Source organism: Puma concolor, chromosome C1 (genome assembly GCF_028749965.1).
Source record: "Puma concolor isolate L17-30 chromosome C1, mPumCon1.1.hap2, whole genome shotgun sequence".
In the NCBI taxonomy this organism is placed as follows: Eukaryota; Metazoa; Chordata; class Mammalia; order Carnivora; family Felidae; genus Puma; species Puma concolor.
In genome coordinates this window covers 21,602,590-21,623,247 of record NC_141674.1, presented here as the reverse complement: position 1 = coordinate 21,623,247, position 20,658 = coordinate 21,602,590, and the positions used below count along the sequence as shown (strand labels likewise).

Below are 20,658 nucleotides of genomic sequence, written 5' to 3'. Positions count from 1 at the left end.
ACCATAGGGCCTTTCATGAAACGGGATAAAATGCCACCACCACAGTGGCAGACCACCTGAACTGAGTATCAATTTCCAAGATAATTGTATTAACATTAGTCTTCCTTCCCTAATGTGGACAGAAGCGTGCAAGAAACTTCATGTGAACTGGCTTTGAATCTTGATTATTCAAGTATATTGTCCATTTTTTTTTACTTCAGAATAACTGGGAGTTGTTTTGTTTTGGGGGTGGGAATAGGGAAGGAGCCTAGCAATTGAAAGGAGAAGAATGAGGGAGGGACATAACTAAGGTATGACCGTTGTACAGTTGACTCCAAGGCCTTTGTGGAAACCACATGGCAGGAAGGTTTGGGACATTTACCTTCTACCAGCTAACCTCCAGTCCGGCACTGGATTCCTCTGATGGAAATTCTGAGAAGCTGACGCATGACTCGGCTTTTCCTAGTGGGATGCTCTCAGGAGACAGCCCATGCTGCTGATTCTGCCTAGCTCTGGAGGCAGAGGCAGCAAAAGACTAAGGATTTTTTCCCCCTCTTGTATAAATAAGACCAACTACTTGAAATAGAGTACAAAAAAAGAAAAAAAAAACACCTAGCCAAAAATGGTCTCTGCTAAATTAGTTTAGGTATACACCTTCTCCAGGAAGTACTCCCATATTTGCTGACCCCTGTCCCTAAGCTGGGTCAGGTCCCTGATCCTTTCTTCTCAGCTCCCAGCCAGTAGCTCTATCGCTGCACTTACCCCAATATGATGATGTTTCAGTATCTCACTAGAAAAGGCTTAACTTTGTTGTGCCTCTCGTAGTCTGTCGAAACCTATGGGCTAATTTGCAGAACAATGTTTTTCAGTGCATGGAATAAAATACATAGGATTACAAAAGAAACCAATTAAATTGAAATATAGTTCTTAACTCCAGACAACCTCCGAAGTATGAAGTCCTTGAGTGCAGGAACTCTGTCTTCATCTCTGTACTGCCAGTGCCTAGCACAAAGCCTGGCACGTAGATGGTACTTATAAATGTTTATTTAATGAATGAACAGAAATATAGATGGCTACTGCCAAGTCAGCCTGAGGAATGATTCATTGCAACTGCTTGTGCACATACCAATGGCTTGCATATTTCTCACGCTGTCTGAGATCATTTAGACCAGGGCTCTGAGGAAACCCCCACACAACAGGTGCCACAGCAGCTAGCAATAATGACAGGCTATTGGAAGACCAGGAAAACAACAAAGCTTGTGTATTTCCACCAGCCGAATATTCAGATAGTGCAAGTAAACAGGCTCTGTCTTTAGGAGGAAAAGATCTCTTGACTTTGGAAGCATGATGCTCACACTGCTTTAAAACACTACCAACAACAGCTGACAGAAGAAAGAAAGGAACCTGAGCTAGTGTGTGGGTGTTCTCCAGGGCTCCCCCTCTGTCCTGAATCGGACCTTGCATCTCTGGGAAAGAGAAAAGTGTCCCTAAAAAAACGATAGGGGTGACATGTGCCTTCCTAGGGTCAAGTAGCAGTTTTAGGCTTAAACTGAAATTTTGGTTTTGTTTATGTACCATCAGAAAACCTAAAGAAGCAATAATAAAAGCCACTTCCCTCGCTAAAGGGCCAAAGGTTTGTTCTAAGCTGATTGCTACATCTATTGAACATTTTGAAGAGAAAAGTAAAACCCCAGACAATTTTAAAGCTGAAAGCCACAATTATATGGGGTTAAGAAATCTCACCCTTAAGGCTTTTAAGATTGCCCTCCCAAGTTAGAGGGCTTCTTTAGCTATTAAAGCCATCTGAAAGACGGCAGAATGCAGTCTTCACTTGCTTGACAACAAGGTTTCCAACATCTGTTGGAAGAAACATGGCTTCAAGTGGGTGCCCTCTTAAAAAAAAAAAAAAAAAAAAAAAAAGGAAACTATAAGCCAAAGTTTTGCTTTTAATTAAAAAAACAAAAACAAAAAAACCTCCCACTCCTAAGGTGTGTGCTTTCTTTTTGACCTCTTTTTCCTTTAAATTGTCTGCAGTTTCCTTATATTTTATCTAGTGCAGTAAACAATGCAATCAAAGAAATAAAAACCAGGGTCCACTCTTGCCCCAAACACTGAAAATGGTCAAAGAGCAGGAATCACAGCACAGAAAATGGCCCAGCTCTAAACATACAAACAACATAAAAAAAAATAATAATAATAACAACACCCCCCAAAGATATTATTATTGACATTCCTGGTACATTTCCTATAATATAATGTTGCAGACAATGCTTCTTTCCCAGGGAGTCCAGCTCGCTCAGGAGGAGACATCTACTTGTTGCCTCAGGATAGGCTGGGGCTGTTGAGTCTTCTCTGCCAAGCCTAAGGTGGTTTTTTTTTTTGTTTTTTTGTTTTTTTTTTTAAGAGCTCAATATCTCACAGAAACATCTGTGGTATAAATGAATCTAAAGGAGGATGAAGGCAGGCAGACACCTGTCACTGTTCTCCAAATCAGCCAAAAAGCTGAAGAGCGTGGGATCCAGGAGACAGATGCCATTAACAGTTGAGGGATGGAAGGGAGAACAAGAGGAAGCACCAAATGAGTGGCTGCTTTTGGTTCCAAAGCCAAAAAAGGGCCCCACCAAAAAGGGCAGCTGGTCTGGATGAGGAACTACCCTGCACCAGAGTCATGCAATAAAAACTATGGCCTTGGAGCCCCACCTCCATGACAGCCACAGTCCAGGAACCAGAGAAATTTACACCACATCACATAGTTTGCAAATGAATGGATTGATCCTAGTTTAGGGGGGTTAAGTGCTTTGACAAAATTGGGGAAGGAGGGGAAAGTGAGCTTGAAACCCAGATTTCTATTTCTGCAAAGTCACAGGCCCCAGGCCCCTGATGCCACTTGCACGGAGATGTACCCTTCCACTTATTACTGGCCTCTCCTCAAAATGGCACCCATGGTAGTAACCCCTTAGAGATATCAAAAAGCATCAGTTGCACTTCTGGAAGTAAGATAATTTCCTTGCCCCATCCTGACCAAAGCACTTCCCTTTTCAAGCTGCTGCTGGTATGCCACCTTCCCCTCCCAGCACAGTTCAACTTGCTTTTGTTTCAGAGTTTTGCACTAGCCTCTGAGGGCCCTTTCCAGGATACAAAATAAAGTATCCTCTGCATCCATGTGCAGGTGGGTTGCCTTCCAGTGTCAGATCTGCGTCCCAGAGTTTGGCCAATGCATCTTTACAAAAATAAAACCGCACGTGTACACAGACAGACTAGCCTGGAAAGGGCTTTCCGGACAGGGTTTCTGGTTGTCTGGATGCCTCCCCTAAAAGAACTAACTTTCTTTGCGTAAAAGGATTTAGACATTGAGTGACCTACTCTCAACTTCCGGAAGGACAGCTTGTTTTTGTCCGTTTTTCAATGAGGGGGAGGGAGGGACCCAACATTTTCAGTTAGAACAATGAGATTTTGTTTTAAAAAAAGGATCCTATGTGGAAATGAGTGGGACAATGATAAAAATAAACAAATAATTAAAATTCCAAACCAAAGCATATCTCCTGGCCCTGAGATCCCCAGTTAATCCTCTAAGACCACAATCTCCACATTGTGGACTTGATGCTGGTGGTCTTCCATCTCAGCCACAACTTTCTCCTCAGTCCTCAGCTCTGTCTCCAAAATAACTGCTTTGCCCTCAGTATCCTCAGCCTCTGGGTCTGGGGCTGGGTCAATCTCAATGATGGTCTGCCCATCTTCCGAGGTGCTTTCAACAGCCTGGATTGCCGAGGTCAAGCCGGACTCCATGGCCACCAGCTCCACGGGGCTCACCATGGTGGTCATGTTGCCCAGGGTACTCCCATCCTGCATGGCAGTGGAGCTTAGCAGTGCTAAGCTAGATGAAGGATGGATGGTCACTGTGTCTGGTGAGCTGCTCTTGGCAGAGGAGACCACTGTGGCATAGCGGAAGAGCTGAGGGCCAGAAGGCAGTGTGTGAACAGTCACAGGACTGGAGCCCTGGCTGAGGGTGGCCACTGGAATATTGCCCATGGAAAATGACTGGCCCACTGGGGTGATGGTGATGGGTGAGATGACTGTGAACTGAGGCTGCTGGACCGGAGGAGAAGGGCTCAGGACTGTGGTAGAAGCTGGCCGCTGGAGCCGGGGCCTTTTTGGAGGCTTAGGAGTGCTCACAGGCATCAGTACCACATTTTGAACGGTCTGGGATTTCAGCCTGTGATCCTGAGCTTGCTTCTTCTGCTCTTCCAACTGGCGTTCCAACTCTGTGGAAAAAAAGACAGACTTTGTATGGAGAGAAGTATAGTCTTGGAGAGAGTAAACAGAGTCAGGAAACCTGAGGTCTTGTTCTGGTTTTGCCACTGTGTAGCTTCATTGTTCTCAAAAGAAGAAACCAAACTGGATGATTTAAAAAATCCTTGCAGCCATTGCATTTCATTGCTTGATTATAGGCAGGGCAACGATTCAGAATCTTTCTCGGGCTGTGATCCTACTATAGCTCATCCCTAGAAGCACCTGTGGCATTTTGTCACCTGTCACCAAAATGCAAAACAAGCCTCCAGTTGATTTTACAGCTTATAGATACCCACCTTGGGTCTATAGGTGAAAATAAGGAGTATCTGCACAATCCCTTTGGAACTAACATGGGCCTACAGAGGAGCTACAATGGCTGCTCCCCCCCAACCCAAAAAACAAAACAAAACAAAACAAATGATTCCTAAACTGTTTTTCAAGACAGGATCATCTCTCTGGTAATCTTAGTCTACCAATGGTCTTAGTCTACCATTAGCACCCAGAGAAGTATACAGAAAGTTACAGAAGTCTCTAGGAATTACAGAACTAAAAGAGGTCTTAGAGTTTATTTTTTTAATGTTTATTTGAGAGAGAGAGAGAGAAAGCGGGCGATGGGGCACAGAGAGAGACAGGGACAGAGGATCAGAAATGGGCTCTGTGCTGACAGCAGTGAGTCCAATACAGGGCTTGAACTGATGAGCCATGAAATCATGACCTGAGCTTAAGTTGGACACTTAATCAACTGAGCCAACCAGGCACCCCTTTAACACATTAATTTTAACAGGGATCCATAGGGGTAAAGTCACTTAAGGTCTCAGAACTTGGGCCAAGGCAAAAGTCTTCTGATGACCAACCACAGAAGTGGTGGGTGTGCTTTCCCACCACAATATGTCTATCACTATCTCTCTCCCAATGTACAATCCAACCTGGTGACCACTGGTGAGTCTGGTTCTATACCAGAACTTCCTCTATTGCTTAGTACCTGAGAAGCATTCAACAAATAATCAGTTACAAATGTAGGGCACTTTGTTCCCTTTGGAACACCAAGAGCAAGTTAATTCCTTGCTTGGAATAAAAGGAGTAAGTAGGAATCAAGAACATTCAAAAAATTTTAAATACTGCCTTATAAGTTACAAAATATTGCATTTTTTCCATTGTCAGTAGTAAGCAAAGAAATGTGAACCTCAAGAAGATAACAACTACATCTATAATTTTTTAAAAAGTTAAATCAGAGAATATTTTAAGTAACAGCATCCAATGTTTGTGTGCTCAAAATGGTGACATAAGTTGGTATAATCTTGGAAATTTGGCAACAGGTCACAAAAATGCATTAAAAAAATTTTAATACCATTTAAAAAAAAATTTTTTAATGTTTATTTTTGAGAGAGAGAGAGACAGGGCACGAGTGGGGGAGGGGCAGAGAGAGAGGGAAATACAGACTCCGAAGCAGGCTCCAGGCTCTGAGCTGTCAGCACAGAGCCCGACACGGGGCTCAAACTCACAGACCGTGAGATCATGACCTGAGCCCAAGTTGGACACTTAGCTGACTGACCCACCCAGGTGCCCGATTTTTTTTTAACTTTTTTTTTAATGTTTATTTATTTTTGAGAGAGAGAGAGAGAGAGAGAGAGAGAGAGAGAGAGACAGTTAATACCATTTAACCTGAAGCTTAGTCCTGGGAAGTAGTTTAAAAAAATTTTTTTTTAATTTTTTTAATGTTTATTTATTTTTTGTTTTTTTTTTTTGTTTTTTTTTTTAATAAGATTTTTTTTTTCAACGTTTATTTATTTTTGGGACAGAGAGAGACAGAGCATGAACGGGGGAGGGGCAGAGAGAGAGGGAGACACAGAATCGGAAACAGGCTCCAGGCTCTGAGCCATCAGCCCAGAGCCCGACGCGGGGCTCGAACTCACAAACCATGAGATCGTGACCTGGCTGAAGTCGGACGCTTAACCGACTGCGCCACCCAGGCGCCCCTAATGTTTATTTATTTTTGAGAGAGAGAGAGACAGAGTGTGAGCAGGGGGAGGGGCAGAGAGACAGGGAGACACAGAATATGAAGCAGGCTCCAGGCTCTGAACTGTCAGCACAGAGCCCGACATGGGGCTCGAACCCAAGAACCGTGAGATCATGACCTGAGCCGAAGTCGGAAGCTTAACCGACTGAGCCACCCAGGTGCCCCTAAAAAAATTTTTTTTATGTTTATTCATTTTTGAGAGGTGGGGGAGGGGCAGAGAGAAAGGGAGACACAGAATCCAAAGCAGGTTCCAGGCTCCAGGCTGCCAGCACAGAGCTGGAACCCATGAACCATGAGATCATGACCTGAGTCAAAGTCAGTCGCTTAACCAAGCCACACAGGTGCCCCAATCCTGGGAAGTAGTTTAAAAGAGCATAAAAAAGAGGCACCTGGGTGGCTCAGTCCATTAAGCGTCCAAATCTTGATTTCGGATTAGGTGATGATCTCATGGTTCATGGGTTCAAGCCCCACATCTAGCTCCACACTAAGCCTGTGGAGCCTGCTTGGGATTCTCTCTCTCCACCCCTCCTTCGCTGCCCCTTCCCTACGCATGCGCACGCACACGCTCGTTCTCTCTCTCCCTCTCTCAAAATAAATGAACTTTAAAATATTTAACGTATAGGGGCGCCTGGGTGGCGCAGTCGGTTAAGCGTCCGACTTCAGCCAGGTCACGATCTCGCGGTCCGGGAGTTCGAGCCCTGCGTCAGGCTCTGGGCTGATGGCTCAGAGCCTGGAGCCTGTTTCTGATTCTGTGTCTCCCTCTCTCTCTGCCCCTCCCCCGTTCATGCTCTGTCTCTCTCTGTCCCAAAAATAAATAAACGTTGAAAAAAAAAATATTTAACGTATATTTTATAATATAAAAATAAATTTAAGACAACATAAATTGTTCTTCTCTTGCTGAATAATCTTTTGCCTTTTGGCTTCATGACAGTAATATATCTTACATCATTCAAAGGGTGATAATCCATACCTCTGACTTGTTTTATATTTTTCACCTGCCTTACCTCCCCAAAACCTTTTCTTAATTCTCTCCAGGTATAAGTGACAGCTCCCTTTCTTCTTCTACCATACCCACTATATGCCTCAGTTACTACTGATAATTCCTTGAATTACTTAAAGACCATGTGGAGAGTGGGGCTGTCTCAGTCAACATGATATTTCTAAAACCTAGTCTGGCACTAGCACAAATTAATTACTTGATAAAAAGAGTTAAATTATTTATGTGTTCATAAGTTCTGATTACTGCAAATAATGGAGAAGGTGCTAAATTTATATTTATCAAAAGATGCAGTATCAATAATGTAACAAAGACAAAGGCCAATTTGTTTCTTCTGCCACTAATGTTATTGGATTAATGGAGAAATTGAGCAGACATCTTAATCCTCCAAAAGATACAGAAGGAGGAAGAAAGAAAAGAAGCCAGTCCCAACAGAAGTCCAAAAAGAAATGGCAAGATTCAAGGATATTAGTATAATATCATCTAAGAAGAGACAGAAGTTATACACACCTGTCAGAGTGTAGAGAAACTGCTCTTCTCCCTGCTCTACTTGGTTCCTTCTGTTGTCCAAAACCTTCTTTACTGTGTCCATCAGGCCAAATGTATGTGCTACATTGTTGAGAACAGCAGCATCTATTTAAAACAAAGACATGCCTGTCAAGTTAAAACACAAGTGTTCCCCCAGCTTTCTGTTGTTCTGCTTATAAATATGAAACAACCCAGAAATGATGGGACTATTCTAATTGCATTTCTAAAAAAAATTAGCCAAGATTTATCACATGTATAATTAACTTTGATTTAATTGTTACAAATTTATACATATTTCCATATAAATAAATACAAAAATAAGAAAAAAATCCTGTATCTGGCTGTAAGTTATGACTTTTGGTTTAGAAAACACGGTGACTGTGCTAGATAGAACTAAGTTTGAATCTTGGGTTTACAATTTCTTCCTATCTGTATGAACTTGGATAAGTCATTTCAGTCCTTAGTTTTCTCATCAGAAACAAAGGGGATTAATAATACTTACTTGGCAAGACAGATACGAAGATTAGAAATATCATATTTTAAGTGTGGAATGGGAACTAGTATGCAAGGTTATTCATAGTATTATCTCTCTTCCTTTTTATACAAAACTTCTTGAAAGAGTTGTCATTAGTTGTGGTCATTACTTCCTTAACTCAGATCACTTCTCCACCTACAACTCTTTTCCACAGTCATCTCATCCAGTTCCATGCTTTTAAATAACACATGCATGCTGAGAACTCCCACATGCAGGTCTCCAGCCCTGACTTCTTTCCTGCATACCAGATTCATAATTCCATCTAGCTCAGTGACATCTCCATTTGAAGGCCTCATAAGCATTTAGCAAGTCAAAATTCATTTTTTTCTTTCTTTTTTTTTAAGTAAGTTCTATGCTTAACATGGGGCTTGAACTCATGACGCTGAGATCACAAGTCACATGCTCTGACTGAGCCAGCCAGATGTCTCAACTCAAAACTAATTTTGAGGGGCACCTGGGTGGCTCAGTTGGTTAAGTGTCCGACTCTTGATTTCAGTTCAGGACATCATCTCACAGTTCGTGGGATCAAGCCCTGTGTTGGGTACCACACTGACAGTGCAGAGCCTGCTTGGGATTCTTTCTCTCCCTCTCTCACTGCCCGTCTTTCTGTCTCTCTCAAAATAAATAAACTTAAAAAGTTTTAAAAACAAACAAACTAATTTTGAGGGGCACCCGGCTGGCTCAGTTGGAAAAGAATGTAACTCCCGATCTTAGGGTCACGAGCTCAAACCCCACAATGGGCATGGAGCCTAACTGAAAAAAAAAAAAAAAAAAAAAAAAAAAAAAAAAAAAAGCAGGGGTGCCTGAGTGACTCAGTTGGTTAAGCATCTGACTTCGACTCAGGTCATAATCTCACAGTTCGTGAGTTCAAGCCCCGTATCAGGCTCTGTGCTGACAGCTCAGAGCCTGGAGCCTGCCACAAACTCTGTCCCCTTCTCTCTCTGTCCCTCCCCCACACTCGCTTGCTCTCACTCTCTCTCTCTCAAAATAAACATTTAAAAACAAAAACAAAAACTTGATGTCCTCTTCCACTGATCTTCACCTCAGGAAATGGTATCATCATTCATGGCTCAGGCCAAAAATGCATGAGTCCTCCTGGATTTCTTTCTTTCTCTTTTACCCTATATCCAATCCATCAGCAAGACCTGTCAGTTCCACATTCAAAATATATCCCCGATATGATTACTTCTTGCCAGATCTACCACTATTCACCCTAATCCATGCCACCATAATCTCTTGTCTGGATTAATTCCTTCAGAAGTCTCCCAAATGATTTCTTGCTCCATACAGTCTGTTCTCCATATAGCAACCAAAGTGATCTTTTAAAAATCTAAAATAGGGGCGCCTGGGTGGCGCAGTCGGTTAAGCGTCCGACTTCAGCCAGGTCACGATCTCGCGGTCCGTGAGTTCGAGCCCCGCGTCGGGCTCTGGGCTGATGGCTCAGAGCCTGGAGCCTGTTTCCGATTCTGTGTCTCCCTCTCTCTCTGCCCCTCCCCCGTTCATGCTCTGTCTCTCTCTGTCCCAAAAATAAATAAAACGTTGAAAAAAAAAAATTTTTTTTAAATCTAAAATATATAAATATATAAAAAATTATAAAGAGGGGCACCCGGGTGGCTCAGGCAGTTAAGCATCTGTCTTCAGCTCAGGTCATGACCTCACAGTTTGTAGGTTCAAGCTCTGCATCAAGCTCTGGGCTGACAGCTCAAAGCCTGGAGCCTGCTTCAGATTCTGTGTCTCCCTCTTTTTGCCCCTCCCCCGCTTGCACACACTCTCTCTCTCAAAAATAAACATTAAGAAAATTTATATTTGTAAATTGTATATTTGTAAATTTATGTATGTAAATAAATAAATAAATCTGGTGCACCTGGGTGGCTCAGTCAGTTAAGTGTGTGACTTTTTTTTTTTTTTTTAAACGTTTATTTATTTTTGAGAGAGAGAGAGACAGAGAGAGAAAGGCAGAGTGTGAGTAGGGGAGGGGCACAAAGCGAGGGAGACACAGAATCCAAAGCAGGCTCCAGGCTCCGAGCTGTCAGCACAGAGCGCAACACGGGGCTTCAACCCACAAAGCGTGAGATCATGACCTGAGCCAAACTCGGATGCTTAACCGACTGAGCCACCAAGGTGCCCCAAGTGTGTGACTCTTGATCTTACTTCAGGTCTTGATCTCAAGGTTGTGAGTCAAGCCTCATGTTGGGCTCTGCGCTGGGCATGAAGTCTACTTAAAAAATAAAAAATAGGGGCGCCTGGGTGGCTCAGTCGGTTAAGTGTCCAGCTTTTGATCTCAACTTAGGTTATCTCACAGTTTGTGGAATCCAGTCCTGGGTAGAGCTCTGTGCTGACATTGTGGAGCCTACTTGGGTCTCTCTCTCTTCCTCTCTCTGTCCCTCCCCTGCTCCGATTCTCTCTCCCTCTCTCTCAAAATAATTAAACATTAAAAAATACTAATAAAAATTTAAGAATATAAATCTTGTAATTACATCACTCTCCTGCTCAAAATCAGTATGATGGCTTAGCATCACCTTAAAATAAAACCAAAGTTCTAACAAAGCTTATCTAAACTTTGCTCCCTATTCCTCTCCAGCCTCATCACCTATCACTTTTGTATCTTATTCCACTGTGGTGGAATCAGAGCTTCTATAATGCTTGAAACGTATCAGGCCTATTGCAACTTCGAAGTCTTTGTTCCTTCTGCCTAGAATGTTTCTTCTCCCAGCTCGTCACATGAGACCTTCCTTGACCACCCTATCTAAAAGAGTCATCCCTGCTTTCTATATTACTTGCCTTTTTTTTTTACACTCCAAGCACATAAAGTTTTACTGTAAAGTTTAAGTGTATTTATATAATGTATGAATTATAAAGACACAATAAGATAATAAGACACAACTAACAACTTTAAGATCTCACTGACACACAAGGTTATGAGATATCATTATGACCCCCCTCTCTTTTAAGTAAACTCTACCCCCAATGTAGGGCTCAAACCCAAGACCCCGAGATTAAGAGTCACATGCTCCACTGACTGAGCCAGCCAGGTGCCCCATCATCATGACCCTTTTGTATCAGATGATTAGAACATCCTTTTACATTATGCACAGCAGCAAGAACCCTATGGGTATTCAGAAACAGCTATTAAGTGAACACAATAGTTCTGGAAACCTTAAACTAATAGAAGATGAGACTTGTCTAAAACCAGATAGATTTTTCCCAATTTTTAGACTGACTCACACTCTCCCTCTCTCTCTCCCTATATATGTGTGTGTGTGTGTGTGTGTGTGTGTGTGTGTGTGTGTGTGTGTGTATATATATATATATATATATATATATATATATGTAATAGCATGCTTTCTGGCACCATTTATAAAGGCAAAAATTACCTATGGAAAAAGCATGACCAGACTTGAGTTCAAAACCTCATTATGAATTATGGACAAACAACCTTTATGAGCCTTAGTTTCCTAATCTGTAAAACTAGGATCATAATGCCTATATGCCAGTGTTTTCATGAGGCTAACAAGATCTGTCTACACTTGTTAACATTGAATAAAATGATCACTACTGCTAGAATTGGTGTACTTACCTGTTACCTGGAAGGGAGCCTGAATGAGCCGCTGCTGAACTCCCCTGAGTAGCTCCTCTATTTCCTTCTGTATATTGCAGACAACCTCTTCCATCAGTCCTACATCAGCTATTCCTTTCCAGAACATCAAAGTGTCCTCTGACACAAGAGGGATAAGACAGAGGGTAAACAAGGGATGCTACATACACCTAGGCACATGTCTTCAAGTTAAACTCGAAATTACTTCAATTTGAAATAATTTCTTGTTGGGCCATTTCTCGGAAAAGGGAAGAAGCTTTTAGGGTACCGGCTGCCTCCTTGAGTTGGCACCCAGTTATTTGGCCTCTTTGGCAACATAGGGACTTGAGATAATTGTCTCAATTTGTCATGGCTCTGGCTATAGGGGGCAGGTATCTTCCTCTAATAAAGATATTACATTAAACAAATATTAAATATTATTTACTTAAATAATTTAAAATTAAATAGTCTTTAATATCTTAAAAGTTAAACAATAAAGATATTAAATTAAAGATATACAGTTAAGCCTTGTACAAGTCGGTTTGAACTGTGAGCGTTCACTCATATACGGATTTTTTTTTAAATACAGTACAAGTGATGTCAATTTATTTTTCTTATGATTTTCTTAATAACATTTTCTTTTCTCTATCTTACTTTATTGTAAGACTATAGTATATAATACATATAACATATGCTAATTGACTATGTTTTCAGTAAGGCTTGTAAAGTTTTCGGGGAAGGGGTCAAAATTTACACACAGATTTTCAACTGCACAGGGGGTTGGTGCCCCTAACTGCCACGTTGCTCAAAGGTCAACTATACTCCCTCTAGTACTATACTTGCAAAAATAAAATGAGACAGCTGAATAGGGGGGATTATAAGCTCCCTGAGGGCAGAGGCTATGCCTTTTCATCTATGTTGGCAACAGTGTCAACTGAAAATAGGCAGCAATAAATACTGTTTAAGTGAATTAACGAATGGAGGATGATGTGAAACATCTCCTGGTCCCCTGTAAGTGAATCATCATTAATCATCATCCTCTATACCACCTGCTACCTAATTTTTTCTTCTAACATCTTGCTACTTGGTTTATCTAAGAAACGTTCCAAAGTTGGAGGCTGACAGGATGAAAAGCATTGGACTACAGAGTCAAACAGCTGAATTCAGCTCTGACACTACTGCTGGTGTGACAGGTCTTAGGCAAGCTGCTGAACCCTTCTGAATCTCAATTTCTTCCTATGTAAAATGTGACTGTGCAGGGCTGTTGTTGCATGCATTAAAATACAATGTTTGCAGCTATAATTAGTATTAATATGCATGAGAAAAACCAGCAAAAGTAATTAAGAGGCCTTCTGTGTCCATAATCATAATGGTGAGAAGGGGCACAAAACCCTGCAAGATATCTCAGCCTCGTAGTAAAGTACCTGAAATTTCCTCTGAGTCTTTCTTCACACCCTCCTCTGTAGCCATGGTGACAGCAGCAGTGAGAGCTGAGTTCCATTCCAGGCCTGCCTCTTCCATGCTCTCTTCCGAGATGGCAATCTGTGTGATGCTACCTAAAAGCAGTCCATTAGAGGTAAAGTCAGTGAATTTCATGAAAAAGTCATAGCTATCCTTTATCTCATATAGCTAAAAAAAAAAACAAAAAAAAAAACCCTGTTATTTTAACATTCTGGCCTTTTGCCTGTAGGTCCATATATTAAAACCTAGAATTGTAAGCAAGGATGAATATTGGATATTTTTCTTTAATGTTTATTTATTTTTGAGAGAGAGGGAGAGAATGCGTGCACATGTGCAAGCAGGGGAGGGGCTGAGAGAGAGAAAGACAGAGTATCTGAAGCAGGCTCTGCGCTAAGAGCAGAGAGTCTGATGCGGGGCTCAAACTCATGAACCCGAGAGACCATGACCTGAGCCAAAGTCAGACACTTAAAACAACTGAGCCATCCAGGCGCCCCAAATGCTGAATTTTCTAAAGAAAACCTGCCTTGCAAAAGAGAATGCTTTCTTCTTACTCTGAATAGAAAGTGAAAGATAACTTACAAAATCACAAAAGAGCAATTTGCTCCCTGAGCAGGTATATTTTTGAAAGACTGAAAGAGAGCACGATTGCCAGGCTGGCTCCCCCAGACTTAGTGAGGATAAGAAGAATCTAAAATGATTTAAGAGAAAAGTATGGTGCTTAGCCAAGAGCCCTACTACAAGCATGTTTGATACTAACCATCTAGAATATCAAAAGTTGCTGTCGTTTATTTATCAGGCTATATAAGAGAAAGCAAGAGAAATGAGACCAAAACAAATCAGAGAAGAAGAGATCCATGAATATCAGATTCACAGATAAAAATAAATTTTGCTATTAATATTGTATAATAACATTTTATTTTTTAATGTTTATCTTCGAGAGAGAGTGGGGGAGGGGGAGAGAGACAGAGAGAGAGACAAAGAATTCAAAGCAGGCTCTGTGCTGACAGCAGAGAACCCAACATGGGGCTTGAACTCATGAACTGTGAAATCATGACCTGAGCCTAAGTCAGAGGCTGACTTAACCGACTGAGCCACCCAGGTGCCCCTATTATTTATTTATTTATTTATTTATTTATTTATTTAGCATTTACTTATTTTTGAGAGAGAAAGACAGCATGAGCAGGGGAGGGGAGCTGGGGAGGGGCAAAGAGAGGGGGAGACACAGAATCTGAAGCAGGCTCCAGGCTCTGAGCTGTCACACAGAGCCCAGCGTGGGGCTCGAACTCACAAACCGCGAGATCATGACCTGAGCTGAAGCCGGACACTTAACCAACTGAGCCACCCAGGCGCCCCTTATTTTTTTATTTTTTATTTTTTTAAGCAATCTCTCCACCCAACATGGGGCTCAAACTCACAACCCCAAGATCAGGAGTTGCATGCTCTACCAACTGAGCCAGCCAGGCACCCCTCCTATATTAGGATTTTAAACAAAGACAATTGAGAAAAATCAAATTGATCCAGGTAGATACACGGACAAGTATGGACTCCCCATGCTAGAGGATATCAATAATGAAGCAAAAAAGTAATATTGATATGGACAATCAAAACTAAAGGAATTTTTGCCAAATAAAAAGGAAGTAAATAATTTCATCGTTTTTACTTTCCAAGTGGAAGAATCACATGACCAAAAATTCAAACAGCTAGACATTTTATACTTTCCTAAAGGGAACTTAAGTTCCAAGAGATTTGGCTTCTACTCACCCAGTGGTTACTCACAGAATATTAGGGCTGACCACAAGAAACCTTGAGAGGTCATTTTTTAAAAATGTACTTCCCTTATATCCATTAGTGTCCTTGTGACTCTGTGAAACACATATGTAAGTCTTCTGGAAGCAGCTGAGACAGTCCAAGAATCTTAGCTGTGCTAAGTCTTCAGATGGACTAACTGAATCCTTTTTTTTCCCCTAAATTTGTTTGTTTGTTTAAGTAATCTCTACACCCAGCGTGGGGCTTGAACTCATGACCCTGAGATTAAGAGTTGCGCACTCTTCCAACTGAGCCAGCCAGGTGCCCTGGGACTAACTGAATCCCTAATAATTATCTCACATGAGTCCATCTTCTCTGGAGATAGAGAGCTCTAATCCCAAGGTCAGTGATACCAAAGTTAAGTGTATGCCCATCCTGCCTCATTTGTGAGGAAGCCTCAACATGATTATCCGGATCCCTTCCAGGCAGAGCTCTTTGATCCTTATATCAGAGTCTTTAGAGTCCAGTCCAGCCAACCATACATTATCTTTGATACATCTCAGCTCAACAGTTGAAAACCATTCACTATTTTAATCCACCTTCCTGCCTTGACCACTAGTAGAGCAAAGGATTTTCAAAACAATCTAATTTCAAAGATCCGCCAAGTGGCACCAAAGTGAAACCATTGAATAAGCATAATAACCACTGAACCATCTTTCTAATGTTCACCATGCATTATAGGAAAGAAACACGGAAGGAGGTCTGGCCAACAGGAATCATCTAGGAGAAAACAGATCTATTTCTAAAGCATGGAAGTGTACCCAAGATTAGCATACTTTACAGGGACAACAATGCTCATGAGAATTGAAATTAGGAAACACAAAAGAGAAATAAGGGGAAAGTGTTACTAAAAAACACAGTGGGTTTTCAGGTGGTTTCCTACCCCCTACCATCGGCCGAAGTGGGTGTCTGCACCACACTTGTCTGCTGTCCTGGCACCGGAGCTCTTGCACTGCTGATAAGAAGATCAAATTTGGTGCTTCTGCAGGTATTGGAGCAAACCTTGTCATGTTGGTAAAAATCAATCTGTCCGGAGTCCATCATTTTCCTGTGCAAAGGGAGACAAGAAGTATCAGTTCAGCCTGCACTTCATCTAGATGGAACTAGGCCTCTGGGACAAAGAGAGACAAAGTTGCTGAGTCTACTCTATAGATTAGCATTAAGTCATTAGGTTGCAAAAATTCTAATTGGGATTATAATTTTCATTGGTCCCACCCACATTCCTAGTCTGCTCATTATGAGTATTCTCTCATTTCCCGTTATCACCAAGCTTTAGGTCCACACTCCTGACAACAGCTGAGTTTCCCCATAGAATCTCATTGAAACCAAACCCAAAAGGGAAAAGACTAGTTCATATCCCAGCACAACTGAGAAATGCTACAGGGGAATAAGAATTTTGTGATGAGATTTTGATGTATTAGTATTCCTAGACCAGCAAGATCTGTTGCCACTTTTGGAGACATAAAACTTCAGCAATTTCTTTCCTTAAAAAAAAAGGTAGCAACTCTCCTATAAACACAGAGCAAAGATGGATAGCAACTCTCCTATAAATACAGAGCAAAGTTGATTATACTAAACCCTACTATAAATCGCCCTTATAACTGGATTCACAAGAGATTGTTATTATAGGCTATGAACAAACCCATGGGGTATTTTAATTATAGTATACTCTGTGTTATAACATGACTTGGCTTTCACTAAAGATCTTTCAAGCATTCTAATTCCTTTTTACATTTGGGGAAAGTTGGCATGTGCTTGTTTTTTTGGGCAAAAAAGAACCGGCCAAGAACAACAAAAATAAAAGTTAAAAGTATTCCTTCCCAATTTCCTTCAACCACTGATTTCTGCATACAAATCATCTGTAATGAAAATTTTTTTAATGTGTCTCTATTAAAATAATATTTGAAGAAAAAAATTAACATTTTTCTGTGGAAAATACAGAAAACTATAAAGAAAACAACTGCCATTTAAAGAATCCGACAACACAGAGATAACTAACATTTTGGCATATTTTCTTCTACTAAAGTTTACATACATAGGTGTCTAGGTTTTTTTGTTTTTGTTTTTATTGAGAGAGAGAGTAAGCATGCATGTGAGCAGGGAAAGGGTAGAGAGGGAGAGAGAGAACCTCAAGCAGTCTCCATGCTGTCAGCGGGGAGCCCCACCTGGGGCTTGATCCCATGAACTGAGATCATGACCTGAGCCGAAATCAAGAGTCAGACGTTTGACCGACTGAGCGTCCCCATACATGTGTTTTTTAACACAACTAAAATCACATTAATTGTGATTAAACACACATATGTGTCATCACATTGTTTAATCAATTGCGTGTGTGTGTAGACACACACATACACACACACACACACACACACACACACTTTTTTAAGTAATCTCTACACCCAGTATGGGGCTTGAACTCACAACCCTGAGATCAAGAGTCACAGGTTCCACTGACTGAGCCAGCCAGGTGCCCCCAATGTTATGTTTTGTTTTCTTTCTTTCATTACATCATAAGCAGTTTTCCATGTAAAAACTCTTCAGAAATATTTTAATGACCCAGGGGCACCTGGGTCAGTGGAGCATGCAACTCTTGATATTGGGGGTTGTGAGTTGGAACCCCAGGTTGGGTGCGGAGATTATTTAAAAGTAAAATCTTAATTAAGAGGTGCCTGGGGGGCGCCTGGGTGGCTCAGTCGGTTAAACATCTGACTTTGGCTCAGGTCATGATCTCACAGTTTGTGGGTTCAAGCCCCACGTCAGGCTCTGTGTTGACAGCTTGGAGCCTGGAGCCTGGAGCCTGCTTTGGAGTCTGTGTCTCCCTCTCTCTCTCTGCTCCTCCCCCACTAATGCTCTCTCTCTCAAAAATAAATAAATATTAAAAAAAAAAAAATTAAGAGGTGCCTGGGTGGCTCAGTTGGTTGAGTGGCGGACTCTTGATTTTGGCTCATGGGGATGGAGCCCCGCACTGGGTTCTGCACTGAGCGCAGAGCCTACTTGGGATTCTCTCTACCTCTGCCCCTTCCCCCACCCCCACTTGCTCATTTGCTCTCAAAAAAAAAAAAAAAAAAAAAAAAAAATTAGGGGCACCTGGGTGGCTCAGTTGGTTAAGTGTCCAACTTTGGCTCAGGTCATGATCTCACAGTTCATGAGTTCAAGCCGCACATCAGGCTCTGTGCTGACAGCTCAGAACCTGGAGCCTGCTTTGGATTCTGTGTCTCCCTCTCTCTCTGCCCCTCCCCTGCTTGAACTCTGTCTCTCTCTCAAAAATAAAGGTTAAAAAATTTTTTTTAATTAAATTAAATTAAAAAATAAATACAATTTTGGGGCACCTGGATGGCTCAGTTGGTTAAGTGCCTGACTTCAGCTCAGGCCATGATTTCATGCTTCGTGAGTTCAAGTCCCACATTGGGCTCTACGCTGACAGTGCAAAGCCTGCTTGGGATTCTCTTTCTCCCTTTCCCTCTGCCCCTCCCTCACTCACTCTCTCAAAATAAATAATAAACTTAAAAACAAACAAATAAATAAAGTAAAATCTTTTAAAAAATGACCTCAGGGTGCCTGGGTGGCTCAGTTGGTTAAGCGACTGACTTCGGCTCAAGTCATGATCTCGCAGTTCATGGTTTCGAGCCCTGCATCGGGCTCTGTGCTGACAAATCAGAGCCTGGAACCTGCTTCAGATTCTGCGTCTCCCTCTCTCTCTCTCTCTCTCTGCCCCTCCCCCACTCGTGTTCTCAGAAATGAACATTAAAAAAAATTTTTTTTTAATTACCTCATTTTTTAATGACATCATAATATCTCATAGTATATACTCATATATATTTAGATGAGCCACAAGTTTACTTTAAATATACCTTGAATATATATTAAAGCAGACTATAATTTTCAACATAATAATGTTGCAATGACATTTTTTTTTTTAATATTTTTGACCTTTATTTATTTTTAGTGACAGAGAAAGACAGAGCATGAGCAGGAGAGGGGCAGACAGAAGGAGACACAGAATCCAAAGCAGGCTCCAGACTCTGAGCTGTCAGCACAGAGCCCGATGCAGGGCTCGAACCCACAAAGTGTGAGATATGACCTGAGCTGAAGTCGGATGCTCAACCAACTGAGTCACCCATGGGCCCCTGCAATGAACATTTTTATGCCTGAATCTCTACAAGCACTATAGATTTTTCTTAGGACAGATTCCTTAAAAAGAATTAAAGACAGGGGCACCTGGATGGTTCAGTCAGTTGAGTGACCAACTTCACCTCAGGTCATGATCTCATGGTTCATGAGTTCAAGCTCCACATTGGGCTCTCTGCTTGTCAGCATAGAGCCCACCCCACTTTGCTTTGGATCCTCTGTCTGTCACACTATCTGCCCCTCCTCCACTCAAGCTCTCTCTCTCAAAAATAAATAAACATTAATTAAAAAAAAAATTAAAGATAAAGAGTAAGATGTTCTCAAAGCTGTTGATACATGTTCTGTGGGGCACTTTCCATTCTTGACCACAATTTAAAATTTTCTATCAGTAAGTGAGTGCTCAAGAATTACCAAATAATGTTAATCTTCACGGGGGGCGGGGGGATTACAATAATAAATTTGCTGTATAAAGAGATAGGGGTGATGGTATTACACATCCTTTTTTTGTTTTTTACTTTTTTTAAATGTTTACTTATTTATTTTGAGAGAGAGGGAGGAGAGACAGAGAGAGCACGCACACGGGGGAGGGGCAGAGAGTAAAGGAGAGAATCCCAAGCAGGCTCCATGCTGTCAGCACAGAGCCCAACAAGGGGCTCAAACTCATAAACTGTGAGATCATGACCTGAGCCAAGATCAAGAGTCCGATGCTTAACTGACTGAGCCACCCAGGTGCTCCTAATTTTATTTTCATGTTTATTTATTTATTTTGAGAGAGAAAAAGAGCCTGAATGGGGGAGAGGTAGAGAGAGATTTCAGAAATCTCAAGCAGGCTCTGTGCTGTCAGCGCAGAGCCCAATGTGGGGCTTGAGCTCACCAACCATGAGATCCTGATCTGAGCTCAAATCAAGAGTCAGACACTCAAGTGACTCAGCCACACAGGTGCCCCATTTTTTAAAAATAAGGCTTCATAGGGGCGCCTGGGTGGCGCAGTCGGTTAAACGTCCGACTTCAGCCAGGTCACGATCTTGCGGTCCGTGAGTTCGAGCCCCGCGTCGGGCTCTGGGTGGATGGCTCAGAGCCTGGACCCTGTTTCCGATTCTGTGTCTCCCTCTCTCTCTGCCCCTCCCCCGTTCATGCTCTGTCTCTCTCTGTCCCAAAAATAAATAAAAACGTTGAAAAAAAATTAAAAAAAAAAAAAAATAAGGCTTCATGCCCAGCATGGAGCCCAACATGGGGAGTGAACTCACACACTAAGATCAAGACCTGAGCAGAGATCAAGAATCGGACGCTTAACTGACTGGGCCACCCCGGCATCTCAAGGGCATTACACAGTCTCAAGTTTA

General features: G+C 41.8%; 1 protein-coding gene across 6 annotated transcripts in view; it reads right to left on the bottom strand.

Annotated features, from left to right (window-relative positions):
• Positions 1 to 1,005: 1,005 nt before the first annotated feature.
• The window catches only part of GMEB1 (glucocorticoid modulatory element binding protein 1), a 37,731-nt gene continuing 18,078 nt past the window's right edge, over positions 1,006 to 20,658 (bottom strand). For all 6 annotated transcript variants that reach the window (XM_086716212.1, XM_086716213.1, XM_086716210.1 and 3 more), the window contains 5 exons: positions 16,078 to 16,235; positions 13,345 to 13,476; positions 11,924 to 12,061; positions 7,794 to 7,916; positions 1,006 to 4,241 (listed from right to left, as the gene is read on the bottom strand). In XM_086716212.1, coding sequence (XP_086572338.1) covers positions 3,541 to 4,241; positions 7,794 to 7,916; positions 11,924 to 12,061; positions 13,345 to 13,476; positions 16,078 to 16,235 — 1,252 coding nt within the window. In that variant the 3' untranslated portion in view covers positions 1,006 to 3,540. The remainder of the gene's footprint in view (positions 4,242 to 7,793; positions 7,917 to 11,923; positions 12,062 to 13,344; positions 13,477 to 16,077; positions 16,236 to 20,658) is intronic.